Consider the following 15,308-nt stretch of genomic DNA (forward strand, 5'->3'; position numbering starts at 1 on the left):
ATTTCTTACTGAACCTGAAACGGCACCACGGCTCCCTCTGAACATGCAGTCTTTTCATCATCGATGATTCTGAGGATGAACCTGGTTTCAGGTGTTCCACCGTGATTGCAGAGACGAATGCTTCATATCACCTGCAGCTGCTGTTTGAAGGAACAACCTTCACATTAAATAGATACAAAAAAGGTCAAACGTGTCTTAAAGAAGGGAGTCTGTGGTCCCAGGGCAGCTTTTGTATATATTGTCTTTCTTGACAATATCATCATACTGAAAATCCGTTTCAACAGAATCTGTTCATTTTTTTAATTGTCAGCAGATCATAATACAATGTAATTGGTTTTGTTACATTTGCTGTCTTGTTTTTATTTATTATTTAAACCTTGGATGTTAACATCTTATCCAAACTTAGCATGGATTAGAGGAAACAAATGAGACTTCTATCTGCGGACGGCTCTCTTTGCTCTGCAACGGTTGGTTTGAGTGGGCGTGTTTTAGGGTGGATTCTCATCGCAGCTAACGAATTTCTCCATCAGTGATATGTCTCTCGGTGTAAAAAGAAAGGAGAGTGTAAGGAAGAGAGCCCCTTTGCAGCACATGGCATAGCGCCTTTGATCCTGTTATTGGGTCATGGCCTTGGCTGCACTAGCACAGTTCTACTCTGAACATAAGTAGGCTTGCTCTAAAATTAGATACTGATTCCCGACTCTTAACAATTAACCAGTGTCTGCCTGCCCCACCCCTCCCCCCACCTGGGTCTCAGTTAGAGGACTCGTACAGTGTATAAAGATGAATGTGTGTAACAGTAATTGGTTCAGAAAATCGGCTACTGTGAAACATCAAGTCACCTCGCACAGCCTAATTAGAAAGGACGGCCTCTCTGCTAATGTGTCCCACTCATGTTGGAGCCCAGAGGGATCCCCCCTGGATTATTCATAGTTGTAGGTGGACCACTGGGAAGGAGGCTTGCTGCTAATCCTTCTCTCACAGTGGGGGGGAGCACAACGGGTTAATGTACAGTGTTCATCCTATTTGATCAGGATCTTTTCTAGATCACCTGCGTGAATGTAAAGTGACCGAACCGTCCTTCCTGTCCCTGTCAGGTTGCAGGAGAGACCCCGTGTGTGGCATTAGATGAAGCTCCATCCAGGTGTGAGGAGACTCCCGGAGAGGAGGAGGAGTCGGGGCTGCGAGTGACGCCCCCGCCGGGCCTCAGCCCGACCCCCTCCCGTGAGGAGGAGCACACAGAGGAGCAGCGCCTACAGTTTCTGGTGAGAGCATCCACTGTTACGCTCAGCTAACACTGGAAAATGGCCCTGTTGTTTAGGGGAACCTTCAGACCACCAGCATGCAGGGTTTTTTCTACTGCACATATCACATGCTGCTCAGCCAAACACTTCCTTAAAGTTCCTTTAGAAACAATGTGATCCAATGCTTTGCAGGAATTAGAGCTGTTGCTTGCCCTTGATTTAGAGGGTTAGTAATGCAGAAGGTTAGCGAATGTCACCGGCTTTACGCCAGGCCTCTCCTCTCGCCAGTCGTTCATACACACTCACTCAGCAGTATCTGCATGTTGTGCCTAATTGCAAGGATCTAGCTTTGCCTTCCACTTTGCATTTTCGTGTGGAGCTAAAGCTTGAATATCAGTAGTGTGACTGAGCCGACTGCCACTGAAGGAAAAACTACGGTCAGATTTGTTATGTAATGCTGGGATTATTTTGATCTTGTCCCTTGGAAACAGAAGAGTTGCACATCACCCTCGCTGATTCTACAAGTAGGTTTGGTGGTTTAAATAGACCGCATTGCCTCTCAGCTCTGTGTTCACATTCTTTACCAGGATGGGAAATGGGAATTTCAGACAATAACAAAAGTGCTGACATTTTATACCACACCGGCTAAAAATACATTTAAATATAGGAAGAAGTGATTACAAGGCACAGTGCAGAAGCACAGTATCTGTCTGTCAGGCTGCACAGTCTACATGCTGTTATTGTTTGGTACTTAGTTTTCTTTTGACTTTTTTTTGTCCTTCAGGATCATGTCTAAACTGCACTCATTGCTCGCACAGAAGACACACAAAGCTGCACTTTTCTGTCAGTTTTGAGAGGTGATGTGCAGCTTTTAAACGCCGCAGTGTCTAGTGCAGAACATGGTGAAGCTTTGGTTTGTTGAAAAGATTATTTTTAATCTTACCTCATAGACTTTCATAGAGCATGACTTGGTCATGGAAGTAAAGTTGGATCATACAGCAGAATACATGAGTTACATGACATCAGCTGAGTAAACACTGAGCTCCCCAGAAACTATGTTTACCCAGAAAACATGCAGCGGATATTTTTAGCTACATCAGGGACAACCATCAGTCCAGCGCTTTGGTCCAGACTGAAATATCTCAACAGCTATTTATGGATAGCTGTGGTATTTGGTGCAGGCAGTAATCACGTCCACAGGGTGATGTGTATGTTCATTTTCTTCTAGCGCCATCATTTGGTCAAATTTAGAAAATGATCAATTCTTTGTCATGAAGAACCTTCAGATTTACCATCTAATTTACCTTCTCAGCGAGACCTCAACAGTAATACAATATAAATACATGTAGATATAAGATTTAACCAATGATATCAAAACATCAACACACAAAAAAAGAACATTATATTCCAAGCAGAGCATAAAAATTCACCATTCATAGATTATAGAAAGTATTAATGTCAGTAATAGCACGAAGTACAGAAGTTATAAAACGTAGTTATAGAGGTGTTATTATGGATATGTGCAGCTGACCCGATCATAACAGGATATGGCCCGTGTGAAATGGTAATATGGATTTAATAATTACAGGTAGATTATTCCAATCAGAACTTTAAACATGAAAGCTTTCTTAGATATTGACTTGGATACTGCTGTGAAATATAATAAGAGCTTTATAGAATGTTACAATCGATAATTAGAGTCACTTATTATAAACTATCTTAAATAGTGATGATACATTTAAAAATAAACTGCAGCCAATGTTGCTGTCCTCTTGTGATGGGAGAAAAGAAGAGTTTTATATATTGCGCAATGATAAATTAAGAAAGGACAGCCCAGAACAAATCAGTATAATCTATTATAAACTATATTGATATGAAAAAGATTAGTTTTAGATGCAGCCTGATATAAAACATGAGCATAATTCAATATTGGTAAATTGAGTTGAAATGCAAGTTTCTTTTTAACAGTAAATGAAAAGCAGTTTCTGGAAAATTAAAGAAAACCTATAGGATTCATTTTCTTGGTAGTATATGGTATTTAAATTAGAGCCATGGATCAAAGTATTTGGTGTGTTCAACTCTTTGCTGGGGCGTACCATCAAGACGGGCAATAACACACAAATACGCTTTAGATTTTGATGAGATTACGGTGAGTTAAAAAAAAATCATTGTGTGAAATTAAGTTTTATTGGGTTATAAATTCATAGCAGCAAGCCAGCGCTGTAGGGTAATAAAATCAGACTGCATTAGTTTTAGATGTGTATATTACTGTATTGTCAATATAGAGACTAACACAGTATTCAGAACAAGTCAACGGTAGGTCATTAATAAAAAAAAGAGGACCAAGATTTTGAGCCTTGAGGCACGTCAATGTTCCCTTATGTCTTATGTACGTGGATTGAACCAAAGTAAAACATGAAATTACCCCGATACTTTGGTTTATGACGAAATACGTACAAAACTAATGACAGTACCATCAGCCTCAGCGGGACTTTATGTTCAGTGCTAATCAGCAAATAGCACGCTAACACACTAAATTAATGTTAAATAAATGAATATGGTCAACATGGTAAACATTTATACCAAAACAAACCATCCATGCTAAACATTAGCGTATTAGCAGTGCTGTTTTGTGCATTATGGCGCGCTGATGTTCGCTCAGTGCGCAGCTGTGTGCAACTGCAGCCTCAGATCTGCTGGCATGGCTGTAATTATTTTTAATCCAAGGAATTCAGAGAATCACCTGCACGCTCATATAACCTGTTTGACTTTGGCCTATTTGACAATGGCTCCGTCTATTGTTCAGGTTATAATACAGAAAAGAGTCAGAGAAAAAAAACAAGCTGTCAGTAACTGTGGTAGTCTCCTCCATCCTCCGGCCAGCATGGCGATTTAGTTCATAGAGAACAGGTCGCTCCAAATTGGAAGAAGAAATATGGAGTCACGATGAGTGAAGACTTCAGTGAGAAATGTTGCAGCTGACAGGACATTTAAGTCCTAATGAGTGCAACTAGAAGTAGTACTTTACCTTCACATACACTTTATTGTGGCCTGCGGAGCTGCGGCTGATCCACAACCGAGCAAATCAGACCACAGATTGCAGTTTAATTATCGTTATTGTCTTGCTGTGTCATCACTGGTACAGTATCTCTTCCAGTCAGCTGCTGGTGGTCTGCAATTAGCATGTCTGTTGTGTAGCATTCCCCCTCACAGTCCCAGAGGTAATACTTGAAATAGGTCCTGTGGCCGTGCTGAAATAAGCTGATTTCTCTGATGCTGCTGCTGCATGTAAGCTGCATTTAGAATAATTAAAGGATGTTAAGCTTTGTAATACCTCATTGCCGTTGTGTCAGAGGTCAATATGGAAACCAAAGCCAATGTATTCTGTTTTGAAAAATGTACATGTAAATCATCTTTCATTGTATTAAACATGGTTTTGATGGAAACAGTATATAGACAGCTTTAGAGATTAAAGTGAAGAACTAGATTTAGTTTTCAGAGTAAGGATTCATTATAACTATCTGTGTCATCGCTGTCGGTTCAGGAAAGTGAGCTGAGCAAGAAGAGAAAAGAATGTGAAAACCTTGAGCATGAAGTAAAGAAGCGACAGAAGAGATGTCTGGATTTGGTAAGCAGATCTTCTCGCCTCGGTATTTCTTTCTCTCGTGCTCTCTGGCAGCCCTCCAGTCTGGTTTAATCATCGTTGTGGTGGACAGACTGACCACCGGGGGAACGTGGAGCTCACCTTTATCTGAACGTTGTGTTTTTCTAACAGGAGAGCCAGCTTGAGGATGAGCAAGGCAAAAATGAGCAACTAAAGGAGGAGGCAGATCTCCTCAGGAGGAAGGCACAGCTGCTCGACCAGGTCAGTGTTTCTCCGCCCGGTCAAGCCTCTTCGAGGAAGAGGATGAAGCCCTTTTTTTTTTTTATCCATAAAATGGGTATCAGTTTCATAGTTGTGGTCGTCATTGTGGTCAGTTGTACTAATCGTTTACTCACCAACTAAATGCTGAAAGTCTGGGGATGCAGTGACACCACCAGAAAGGCTCCTGGGTGATCCAGTCAGTTAACCCGCTGTTGTTCCTCAGACTCGGGCTGAGAATGAGGAGCTGAGGGAAGATCTCTCTGAAGTGACCGCTCAACACAATTCAGTTCTCGAGGAGAACCAGAGACTCCGTGCCAAACTGGAGAACCTAGAGCAGGTCCTAAAGGTACTTCTAGAGGCTTCCTCTGTCTGTCTGTCTGTCTGTCTGTGTGTGTGTGTGTGTGTGTGTGTGTGTGTGTGTGTGTGTGTGTGTGTGTGTGTGTGTGTGTGTGTGTGTGTGTGTGTGTGTGTGTGTGTGTGTGTGTGTGTGTGTGTGTGTGTGTGACTTTTCTCTGTGCCATACCTCTCCTGCATTGTTCTCTTTGTAAACAGCATATGCGAGAGGTCGCCGAGCGAAGGCAGCAGCTGGAATTGGAACATGAGCAGGCACTGGCTATCCTTAAGTTCAAACAGGATGAGATCAAACGGTTACAGCGGGTAAGAGACACACCCTCTAAAACCCTTCACGTATTTGAAAAGCATTTTTTTCTTGCTAAAATCACACCCCTGTGGTCTTTAGGCTGCTTTCAGTGGGATTGAGGCAAATGGGGCGCTGCTTTGTCCAGCAGGAGGCAACCTTTGGGCGCCTATAAAACATCAAGTTTTGTCAGCAGAGCTCGCTGTGCCGGGAATTCGAATTTTATGAGCAAACAGCCAATGTTACAATGATTTTAATGTCTTTCTAATCATCAGGCTCAGTTATTCGCCAAGAGGGAGCATGAAGGAGTGGTTCAGATGCTGGAGGTGAGTTCATATTACCCCACTGTGACTGCTCAGCAGAGTAGAAGAGCAAAGAAATGATTTTTATACCCCGTCATATTTTTATTACCACACTGTGAAGCCCTGAGGTAGGCATAAATGCATATGCGTAAAATTCAAAGCTACCAGTGTTTAGTAAAAACAGACTGTGGGGAGATGAGATCACATTTATTTCTAAAAACATTTTTATCTCCCAAACACCAAGCAAAAAGAGTGTCATTTTAAATTCTCTCCCAACACACGTCCGACTGCCCCTGAAGGAGCAGAGAAGTACAGTTCAGTGGGCTCTCGTCTTTTATCTAAACACCTGGCTGAGGAGCTGTTGCACAAAAAAAAATCCCTGTATTTTTGCAGCACTTGTCGGGGCTGAAAACGGTTTGAACAGATGGCTTCTCCGCTGCTTTGTGTTGGTTTCTGCTCGCTCTGTGAGCACCACACACTTTGAATTCAAAATGAATCCAGACAGCCGATGACGGTTGAAATCCCCGTCTGTCCGATTGGCTCCTGAATTTGAATGGTGAAAAAAAAGAAAAAAGATCAAAAACACTGCAGCACTGGCTGCAGCAAAAACTACCAAATTTCATCACCCACAGTTGATGACTGCACATGTTGTCCGTGCTCCTTATTTCACACGCTGCATTTTGTTACGAGAGTTTGTTCCTTAAAGAAGTGTGTATTTTATTTTAGGAGTTGACTCAGCTTGTGTTGCAGAGGGAGCTGGTAGAGTATAGCTGCTCCTGTATTTTTTTTTTTAAACGACTCGCTTCCTTCCTCCTGGCTTCGTTTCTCTCACTTTCTGTCTCTCTATTTAAACCCAGAGCATCACAGGAGAAAGTCTCTTTCCCTCCCGAGAGCCCGAGCTTTGTTGCCAAGTCAACACACAGCCTGTCACAATCTGTTCTAGACCTGTTCTTGGAGGATTATAATGAATTGCGAGGGTTCACTGGAAAGGCAGGTGTAGGCTGCCGAGGGCCAAGAGACATTCTAGTGATTCTGGCTTCTGACAGGATTTTCTTGCCGACTTGGACTCAGACTGCCGTGTTTCTACTTTAATACGTTTTGTCTTTCCCAGATTCATTGTTTCACAAGCATGTGTTTGTTTTTGTATGCCCTTTTTTTGTCTTCTCTTTTTGCTAACCAGAGTACACTGGATTGCATGCAGGTACTGCTTGACCACCTGGGCCAAATAATGTATCTTCCTGCCCCCTTCCTCCCCCCACCACCCCCACCTCATCCTGTAGATAAAACCACCAAACCTCGGTCACCTTTTTTTAACTCCTTCAACTTGACAGTGTTTATTGAGTGTTTTGTGTTTTATACATGTGGGTGAATTAGAAGCAGAGTACAACAGTCCTTCAGCAGGAGCTCATTTGATGCTGAGGTTTTTTATTTAGGTTAACAACGTGTGTGTAAATCAGGTCATTCACATGAGGCCAGGTAACTGTTACAGCTGCAGTGAGAACACTTAGCACGTTTATCATGTTTGATCTTACGCCATATACACAGTTCATCACTGAGTCAGATTATTGTTTGTAGGTTTAAAAGTGATTTCCTCTCCAGTGTTTTAGCGCTCGTTACCACTTCAGCACAGTGCTGCTAGATAATGACCGACTACCGAGTCGGCTTTGCGTAGGTGAGAGCTGACAGGAAATGTTGTTCACAGTTTCGTGCAGAGGCTTTTCTCAGATCTGCCTGCCAGGAAACTCCCACCGCAGCCGGAAGTGAAATCAGCCGCATATAGAAACACAGTAGGGCCGAGATAAAACCTCTGTAGTGTTCTGGCAAATAACTCCTGCTGTCTTGTTGACGTGAACGTAAGACAGAAGCAACATGCAATGTCTCATAAAGTGCGCTACCTGACCAACTCCTGTTTCTTTTCCACTCAACCTGTAACGCTTTGTGTTTGCAGCTCATAACAAATGTTTCAGCCAAAATTGTCTGTCGTGCAGAAACCATTTTGTCATAATGCAGTAATGTACATTTCCCGTAGTGTGTTGTTCCATTTGTCAGTTTACCAAAACAATCAAAAAGTCTGGAAAATCACACGACATTCGATGTGTCAAACGTGCGGACAGTAATGATAAAAAAAAAAAAAAGTTTCCATAGTTACCAAGAAAATGGCTGTAAAGGCACAAAAAGTTTCTGCATGACACTGACAGTTTACTAAGAAAGTTACTTTAACTTTGTCTTACTCTGTTAGATCTTTGATGAAAGGAGAAATCCACCTTAAAACACATCCCTACATTCAGTCACTGTTTCACTCACTCAGGCAAAAACAACATCAACTGTTTGTCTTTAAATTAAAGTTTGTTCAGAAGAAACATTAGTTAAAGAACCACATGAAACTGTTACCACTGAAATATCTAGATTATCACAAACTGATGATGTCTCACCTAACAGCGTTAAAAGGTGGATTTCTCCTGTTGAAAGTCTGCATCACTGTTCTTACTGTTATATTGTGTTTGTTACGTCGTGTGTAGTCAAAGGTCCGAGAGCTGGAGGAGAAATGCCGCAGCCAGAGCGAACAGTTTGGCTTGCTGTCCCAGGAGTTGGAGAAGTTTCGACTGCAGGCCTCGAAGGTGGACCTGGCCAGCTCAAGCCTCCTCAACAATCCCAGCCTCTCGGTTCTGACCAACGGGGTGGGCCTGACGACAGAGCGAGGTAAGCTGTCCATGACTTTTACTCATGATAGAGTCTTCACTGCAGGTAGTTTTCCAACAGAGGATTTTGAGTGTTTTTTTTTCTGTTTTAATGAGTATTAAACAAACAGGTGAAAAAAATGGACCACTTTGGTTCATTTACTTTTATCAAAACTGTATATTAATTTTGGTAAAATTTGAAATTAACAGTGTAACTATGTAGTAACATCTTGTGGTTGTAACATCTTGTGGTTGATGACTCTCAGAACAGAGAAATAGAATCTGCTCTTTCTGTCATGTTTTAAGACAATCTGCTAGTGGACTCGGTGCCGAACCATAATTTGCCTCTCGTTGTGTAAAATCTTGGATTCTTTCAAAATAAATCCGCTCATTCAAAAAGGGCTTCTGGAACAAATCAAAACCAAGAACGTTGAAAAATGCCTTCAAAAGCATCCAAATCCATTTTTAAACCGTCCCAGCAGGGAAGCGTCCTCTCAGGGCTTTTTATTATTCACTCTGCAGTAGGAACACGAAATGATGCCTAATATAATTTTAATACCAGTGTATCGCTAATCAATCAATAATGGCAATTCAACTGTGTGTGTGCGTGCGTGCGTGCGTGCGTGCGTGCGTGCGTGCGTGCGTGTGTGTGTGTCTAATATAACCATTATAAAGAAACCCCAGCCACAACTGCCTGAAATGTAACAGCAGCGCAAGTCTGGTCCAAATCTCTCGTCCTCTGTGTATCAAACCTCTTTCTCCTACACTGTTCGTGTGTTTTAGACTGCACTGGTGGCTCATGGGACATGGTGTCTCTGGGTGAAATAGCCTTCTGGAGTCTCGAGGGAGGTGACACTCTCTCCTGCCCCGAGGGTAATGACCCGCTTGGTACGCTCTCCGCCTCTGTTACTCATGATTTGTGTTGGGCACTGTCTCAAAAGCACGGCATGTTCCGCCCCGTCATCCCACCTGCACCGCCACCGTAACGGTCCGACACCGGGACCGAGCTTGTCTGTATCTCTCACCATCCCCTGAGGGTCAGGGCTCGTGGGCTCAAGTGCGAAATGTCTTTGCAGCTAGAAACCAGTTAAGCCCCTTAACAGCGCTGGTGTGACACACGTTGGCACAAGGTAGCGTGACCTCTGACCTCAGACAGATGGACACAGGATTTTTTTTTTTTCCCTCCACTGTTTAATCAGCCACGTTCATCCTTGAGCTTCCTGCATGTCAACCAGGGACCTCACCCATCTTGCAGCTCACGGATTCAACCAGGTTAACCAGTGAGATGGCCCGGCCGTTTGTCCACTCGTGTCACGGATTATCCTCCTCCTCCTCTCTCTCCTGCTAGATGTGGCCGCGGCTCTGCGCATGGGGGCCACGCCGCACGCTGCAGGGCTGTCCAGGGTGGAGCGCTCGCCCGTCACCAAGCACCGAGAGCTGCCCACCATCAGCTTCAGCAAGTCAGGCTCTTCTTCCAGCAAGTCGGAGACCGCACACCTCACGCCCAAGTCCGAAACCCACCTCAGTCCGCACAAATCCAGCCCAACACACGAGGTACCCGCAGTGACCATGTGTTTCAGTGTTGCTCTTGTCATAATGAGTACTTTTTCATTACTTCCCTTATTATTCATAACATCAGGGGCAACACGAGTGTTTTTTGTTTGTTTTTTTTAAACATTTTATTTGTATTTTTAGGTTAATAAACTAGGTTGGCAGCCGTGTCGATCACATGTAGCATTCATGGACAACTCCTCAAGCACTGTCTTAAATTCATTATATTTAGACAGAAATATGTCAGCTGTGGACCCTGAGCAGCTTCGTGTTACACATTAAAAGAAGCAAAACATAGAACAGATTTTTTGTTTTTAAATTGACCTTTTTTTGTCTTTGTTTTTTCTTCCCTGGGAGCAGATATTGTCAGCGTAGTATTACTCAGTGAAATTATAATTGTTATGGTTATTATAATAATTTTGTGGCAATGCATGAATAATGTTTTATTGGTACTATATTAATATTTAGTGTTATACAACCAAAATCAGTCCCCTCTCACACCGTAGCACAGTTTGTACACATGACTTGATCCAATATATTTACTGCATTTGAAAACTGCGAGGCGCTTTTAATATCTGCGAAGCTATTTGACAGATAGATGAGGATTAAATCAAAGCCCTGGTTGTAGTTGAATAAAAACGGCCTCCGGGGCTCTTCATGTTCATCCAGGTTGTGTCATTGAGCAGTTTGGCTGCAGCTCTTCTTCCTCCTTTGTTTCCACATAGACAGGCAGATCGCTCATCAAGATTACCAAGACGTCTGAGCGCGATCACATTGTTTGTGTGGATTTAATGGATTAAAAAGCCCTCCTTAACCTCCCTGTCTCACGCGAGTACACCTGATAGCTGAGTATGCTCGAGCTTCTCCCGCTCACACACATGACAGGATCGTTTTGGATTTGCTGGCAGTATATTGTGTTTTTGTTCAGCCACATCTCCAAAGAGTCGGTGTCTGGCCCTGCCTGGCAGACGGGTCGGTGGTCTTTTCATCCCGTCACTCGTCTGCCCTCAGTTCAATAAAGCTCATATTTAGTGAGATAATCCACTCGCCACTGTGGATTATGAAGGTTATACAGTAGTAGTTGTAGGTGATTATACTTAAAAAGGTTTTCCCTGGCAACCTATAAATTCACAAGCTCTCTTATTGCATTGTGTGTAGCTGTTATGAATGAAAATCAAACTCTACATGAGCTATGAAGGTGAACAATAGTTGACCCTTTCATATTCATCACTTAAAACAAAACAATACAAAATTTAATAAGTAGGGGATAAATAGTATTTGGCCAGACTGCAACAACAGGACCAGCCCTATAAACACGAATGTCTGACTGAGGAATTTGTTGACCAAATGCTGCAACTTCCCGTATCCGTTTCAAATTAAAAACCCTCTAGCGTGACAAAAATGATCCCGCCAAGTTTTGATTCAGTCTTGTTTTCATATTTACCGTCTTTGCAAATAGAAAATAAAAGTGCAAATAATTAATTTTCTTTACAGTCATCGTCTTTCGAGATAATGTGCGTAAATCACATCATATGTATAAAAATGTACACAAAAAGTAATAGTATTCTCTGCTAGAAGGAAGTTTTAATGTTGACAGAATCTTTATGGGTTGCTCTATAGAAATTCACTTTTTTGGGGGGGTTATGTATAGGTGTAACCGGTGTGGACAAAATATTAGTAACAGCCTCCAAAAATGATCATGCTGTTGAATCCACACTTCTCTGAAACACAATGTTAACATGATAATGTTCATAAAGGAAGGATTTACTCCATGACTGTTCTATCAGACTACATTAGTTTACGCTCGGTGTATTTTATGTAATTTGGTCCTTAGTTGTTCAAAGTATGATGTTTGTTCATTCAGGTCATTTGTCAATAATCGATCCACGTTTCATAGCAAAACCTTTCCTAGCAAATCTGTATTCTCATCACTGCTTTAAAGACAATCGATTTACTGGGTTGGAAGAATAAAAGCCATATTTATTTCCTTTTACGTCCCCTTTTCTCAGACATTAATACCAGCAGTGTCAGGACTTCCTAAATATCCTCTCACCATCTGTTCTTGCTGTCCTCAGGTGGACACTGCCAGTGAAGTAGAGGAGTTGGACATTGACGTCGCCCCGGCACCTTACACAGCCAGCAGAGGAGCAGCAAAGCTTCAGGTTTTTATCGCAAGATACAGGTAAGTATTAAACTACCTCCAGCAACGGTTTGTTAATATGTGATGATAATAACTTCATGACAAATACACTCTCTACAGCTATAATCCTTATGATGGCCCCAATGACAACCCTGAAGTGGAGCTCCCGCTCACTGCCGGAGAATACATCTATGTATACGGAGACATGGATGACGATGGCTTCTATGAAGGTAAGTGGAGTATAATGATATTTTCTGTCTCTACAGCTTCATGTCGCTGTCTGTACATGATGCTCACAATGTTATTGTGGCTCCTTGCAGGTGAGTTGATGGATGGACGGAGAGGGCTGGTCCCCTCCAACTTTGTGGAACGCGTATCGGATGACGATGTGATGAGCACTCACCATCCAGAGACTGGGGACGTGTCCCATAACTCCCTGCTAGACAGCAGCCTGCACAGTGCCAGCCACCAGCATCACCTCCACATGGGCGTCAGCGCCTCAGAAAGGACAGAGGCCTCTGCCGCCTCTGGCCCTGCCTCAGCCCCCGCAGATTCAGCATCGGCCTTGGCTGTCCCAGCCCCCCTCACCAACGGCCTGGACTTGGACTTGGAGGAAGTGGGAGTGGACGTTGTGCCTTACCCACGTAAGCTCACCCTCATCAAGCAGCTTGCCAAGAGTATCATCATCGGCTGGGACCCTCCGTTGGTGCCGGCTGGGTGGGGCAATGTGTGGAGCTACAATGTGTATGTGGACCAGGAGCTGCGGCTCAATGTGCCCTTCGGTTCCCAGACCAAAGCGGTGCTGGAGCGGCTGGACATAAACCTCAAGGCCTACCGGGTGTCAGTGCAGAGCCTGACAGAGAAGGGTCTCTCGGACCAGCTCCGCTGCAGCATGCTGGTCGGTCGGGACGTTTGTGTGGCGCCCACGCAGCTGCGTGTGGAGAGGGTCACCGCCACCTCTGCCAATCTGACCTGGCTGCCCAGCAACAGTAACTATGTGCACATTGTGTCCTTGAACGAGGAGGAGTGTGAGCTGGTGAAGGCTGGCTGCTACTCGCTGTGCCTCAATAACCTCTTGCCCAGCCTGCAGTACTCAGTCAAAGTGGAGGCACGGCCGCACCGCACGCCATGGGAGATACCTGTGGAGCGACGTGAACACAGAAGCGCTACCATCACCTTCACCACACTGATGGCAGGTCAGGATTTAGTGTTTTATCTATCAGATATCCTCAGAAGGTGCTATGCTAACTTCGCTACACAGTCTTTGGGTCCTGAATCAGTAACACCAGTTTTTCGCCGATGTGTGAAGTTTAAATGTTTGATTCAGACGAATGCTTTTGGTTATTCAGGCTTTTTGAGGACTCTGTGTGCTTGCAAACATTTAATATATTTAGAAAAGATCAGCGACATCCCAGTTACATTACTTTGTTCGAACTTGTACCATCAACTAAAAAAAGTCACAATATCTTTGCGTGTAATCTCTGGTATTTGTATAACAAATCCTATTCAGAAGCTTGAAGCTTTATATTGATATCATCGTCAGCAATTTCCATGAAAGGCTTTTAACTGTAACTCAGGCTGTGAGGTCGGAGACTGACATTATATAGACGGTAGCCCTGCTGCTGTGTGCCACAGTGGAGATTGCTGAGGCGGCTTCAACCACCGTTAATGTCAGGGACTTTTCTTTTAGGTGACCCCTCCGATAGACAAACAGTTTCTCCGGTGTACCGCTGGTTCTGTGCAGCTCTTCATGTAATATCACTGAACTGTGAGGCAGCAGTTCTCTTTGAATTAGAGCATTACACTCACCAGAGCTCGAGCAACCCAGATTAAGATGCCTTATATGCAGTACTGTTGACTCTGTGCCTCCTACACAGTGACATTAGTTATCAGCTGTGAGATGCTCTGACTTGTATTTCTTGTATTAAACAGCCAGAGTACCTCAGCACAGGTTGCATTCCTATGAAGGGACTGATCATAGACAGATGCCATCCTCTACTGCACCTACTGATCAAGTATTTCCACTGATGACATTATTCAGGCAGAGGAAGGGTTGGTTTATTAATAAGTTTCCTGATCTTTGAGTACCCTTTGCACATTTGTTTATTATTTTTCTTCCCTGCTGAAAAGCATTGCATAAGAGTATTCTATAAAGGGAGACTGAAAAATTCTAAATCCCGTGTAAATAAGTGAGGTCAGCAGCTGCTTTTTTAATCCTCCACTTCATTTGATGTCAGTTTGTGATACCATTTTGCCATTCTGCACCTCCCAGTCAACAATCACTTATTTTTCATCGATAAGCCTGTAACATGCATCGTTGTAACCAGTGTGATATAAGATTTGAGTTGTATTTCACTAAAATGACCGTTCAAATTTGCTTAAGTTTCATGCCCACAGTCGGGGAATCAAGGTACATGGTTTCTAAATTTCTTAATGTCCCTTTAGAGTGGTAGATGGCAGCATTCTTGGTAGAACCATGTGATCATTATTTCTCCTCCCAAACATGTAGTTTAACTATGAGAATTTCACTTGATACTAAGTTAACATTAAAATGTTTTATTTCCATTTTGCTCTCCACCGGCTGTGGTGTGATGCTTGTAATCCCTGCAGGCCCCCCTGATGCTCCTCTGGATGTACAGCTGGAGCACGGTCCCTCTCCGGGGATCGCTCTCATCAGCTGGCTGCCGGTGACTATAGATGCTGCCGGGACCTCCAACGGAGTTCGTGTCACTGGATACACGATATATGCCGACAAGAAAAAGGCAACTACTTGAACCTTAAAATGTCTTTAAGTAAAGTAGATAATAGCATGTATTTGTGTGTCTATGGCGTCACTGAAAGCTGGTATTGAGTTGTAATGTACCTGTGACATCACGTTTCTCCCCTCCAAG

General features: G+C 43.3%; 1 protein-coding gene across 1 annotated transcript in view; it reads left to right on the forward strand.

Moving 5' to 3' along the window:
* The window catches only part of LOC138622173 (peripheral-type benzodiazepine receptor-associated protein 1-like), a 62,850-nt gene that overhangs the window by 33,730 nt on the left and 13,812 nt on the right, over positions 1-15,308 (forward strand). The window contains exons 7-21 of the mRNA XM_069700753.1: positions 1,098-1,265; positions 4,789-4,872; positions 5,020-5,109; positions 5,333-5,455; positions 5,662-5,766; positions 6,022-6,072; positions 7,229-7,249; positions 8,568-8,748; positions 9,510-9,614; positions 10,075-10,280; positions 12,353-12,459; positions 12,538-12,647; positions 12,738-13,613; positions 14,801-14,827; positions 15,028-15,179. Of these exons, the coding sequence (XP_069556854.1) occupies positions 1,098-1,265; positions 4,789-4,872; positions 5,020-5,109; positions 5,333-5,455; positions 5,662-5,766; positions 6,022-6,072; positions 7,229-7,249; positions 8,568-8,748; positions 9,510-9,614; positions 10,075-10,280; positions 12,353-12,459; positions 12,538-12,647; positions 12,738-13,613; positions 14,801-14,827; positions 15,028-15,179 (2,406 nt within the window). The remainder of the gene's footprint in view (positions 1-1,097; positions 1,266-4,788; positions 4,873-5,019; positions 5,110-5,332; positions 5,456-5,661; positions 5,767-6,021; positions 6,073-7,228; positions 7,250-8,567; positions 8,749-9,509; positions 9,615-10,074; positions 10,281-12,352; positions 12,460-12,537; positions 12,648-12,737; positions 13,614-14,800; positions 14,828-15,027; positions 15,180-15,308) is intronic.

The sequence above is a fragment of the Brachyistius frenatus genome, unplaced genomic scaffold, assembly GCF_029030835.1.
Source record: "Brachyistius frenatus isolate BFR_SWC_R1_liver_20210118 unplaced genomic scaffold, ASM2903083v1 Contig_34, whole genome shotgun sequence".
Classification (NCBI taxonomy): Eukaryota; Metazoa; Chordata; class Actinopteri; family Embiotocidae; genus Brachyistius; species Brachyistius frenatus.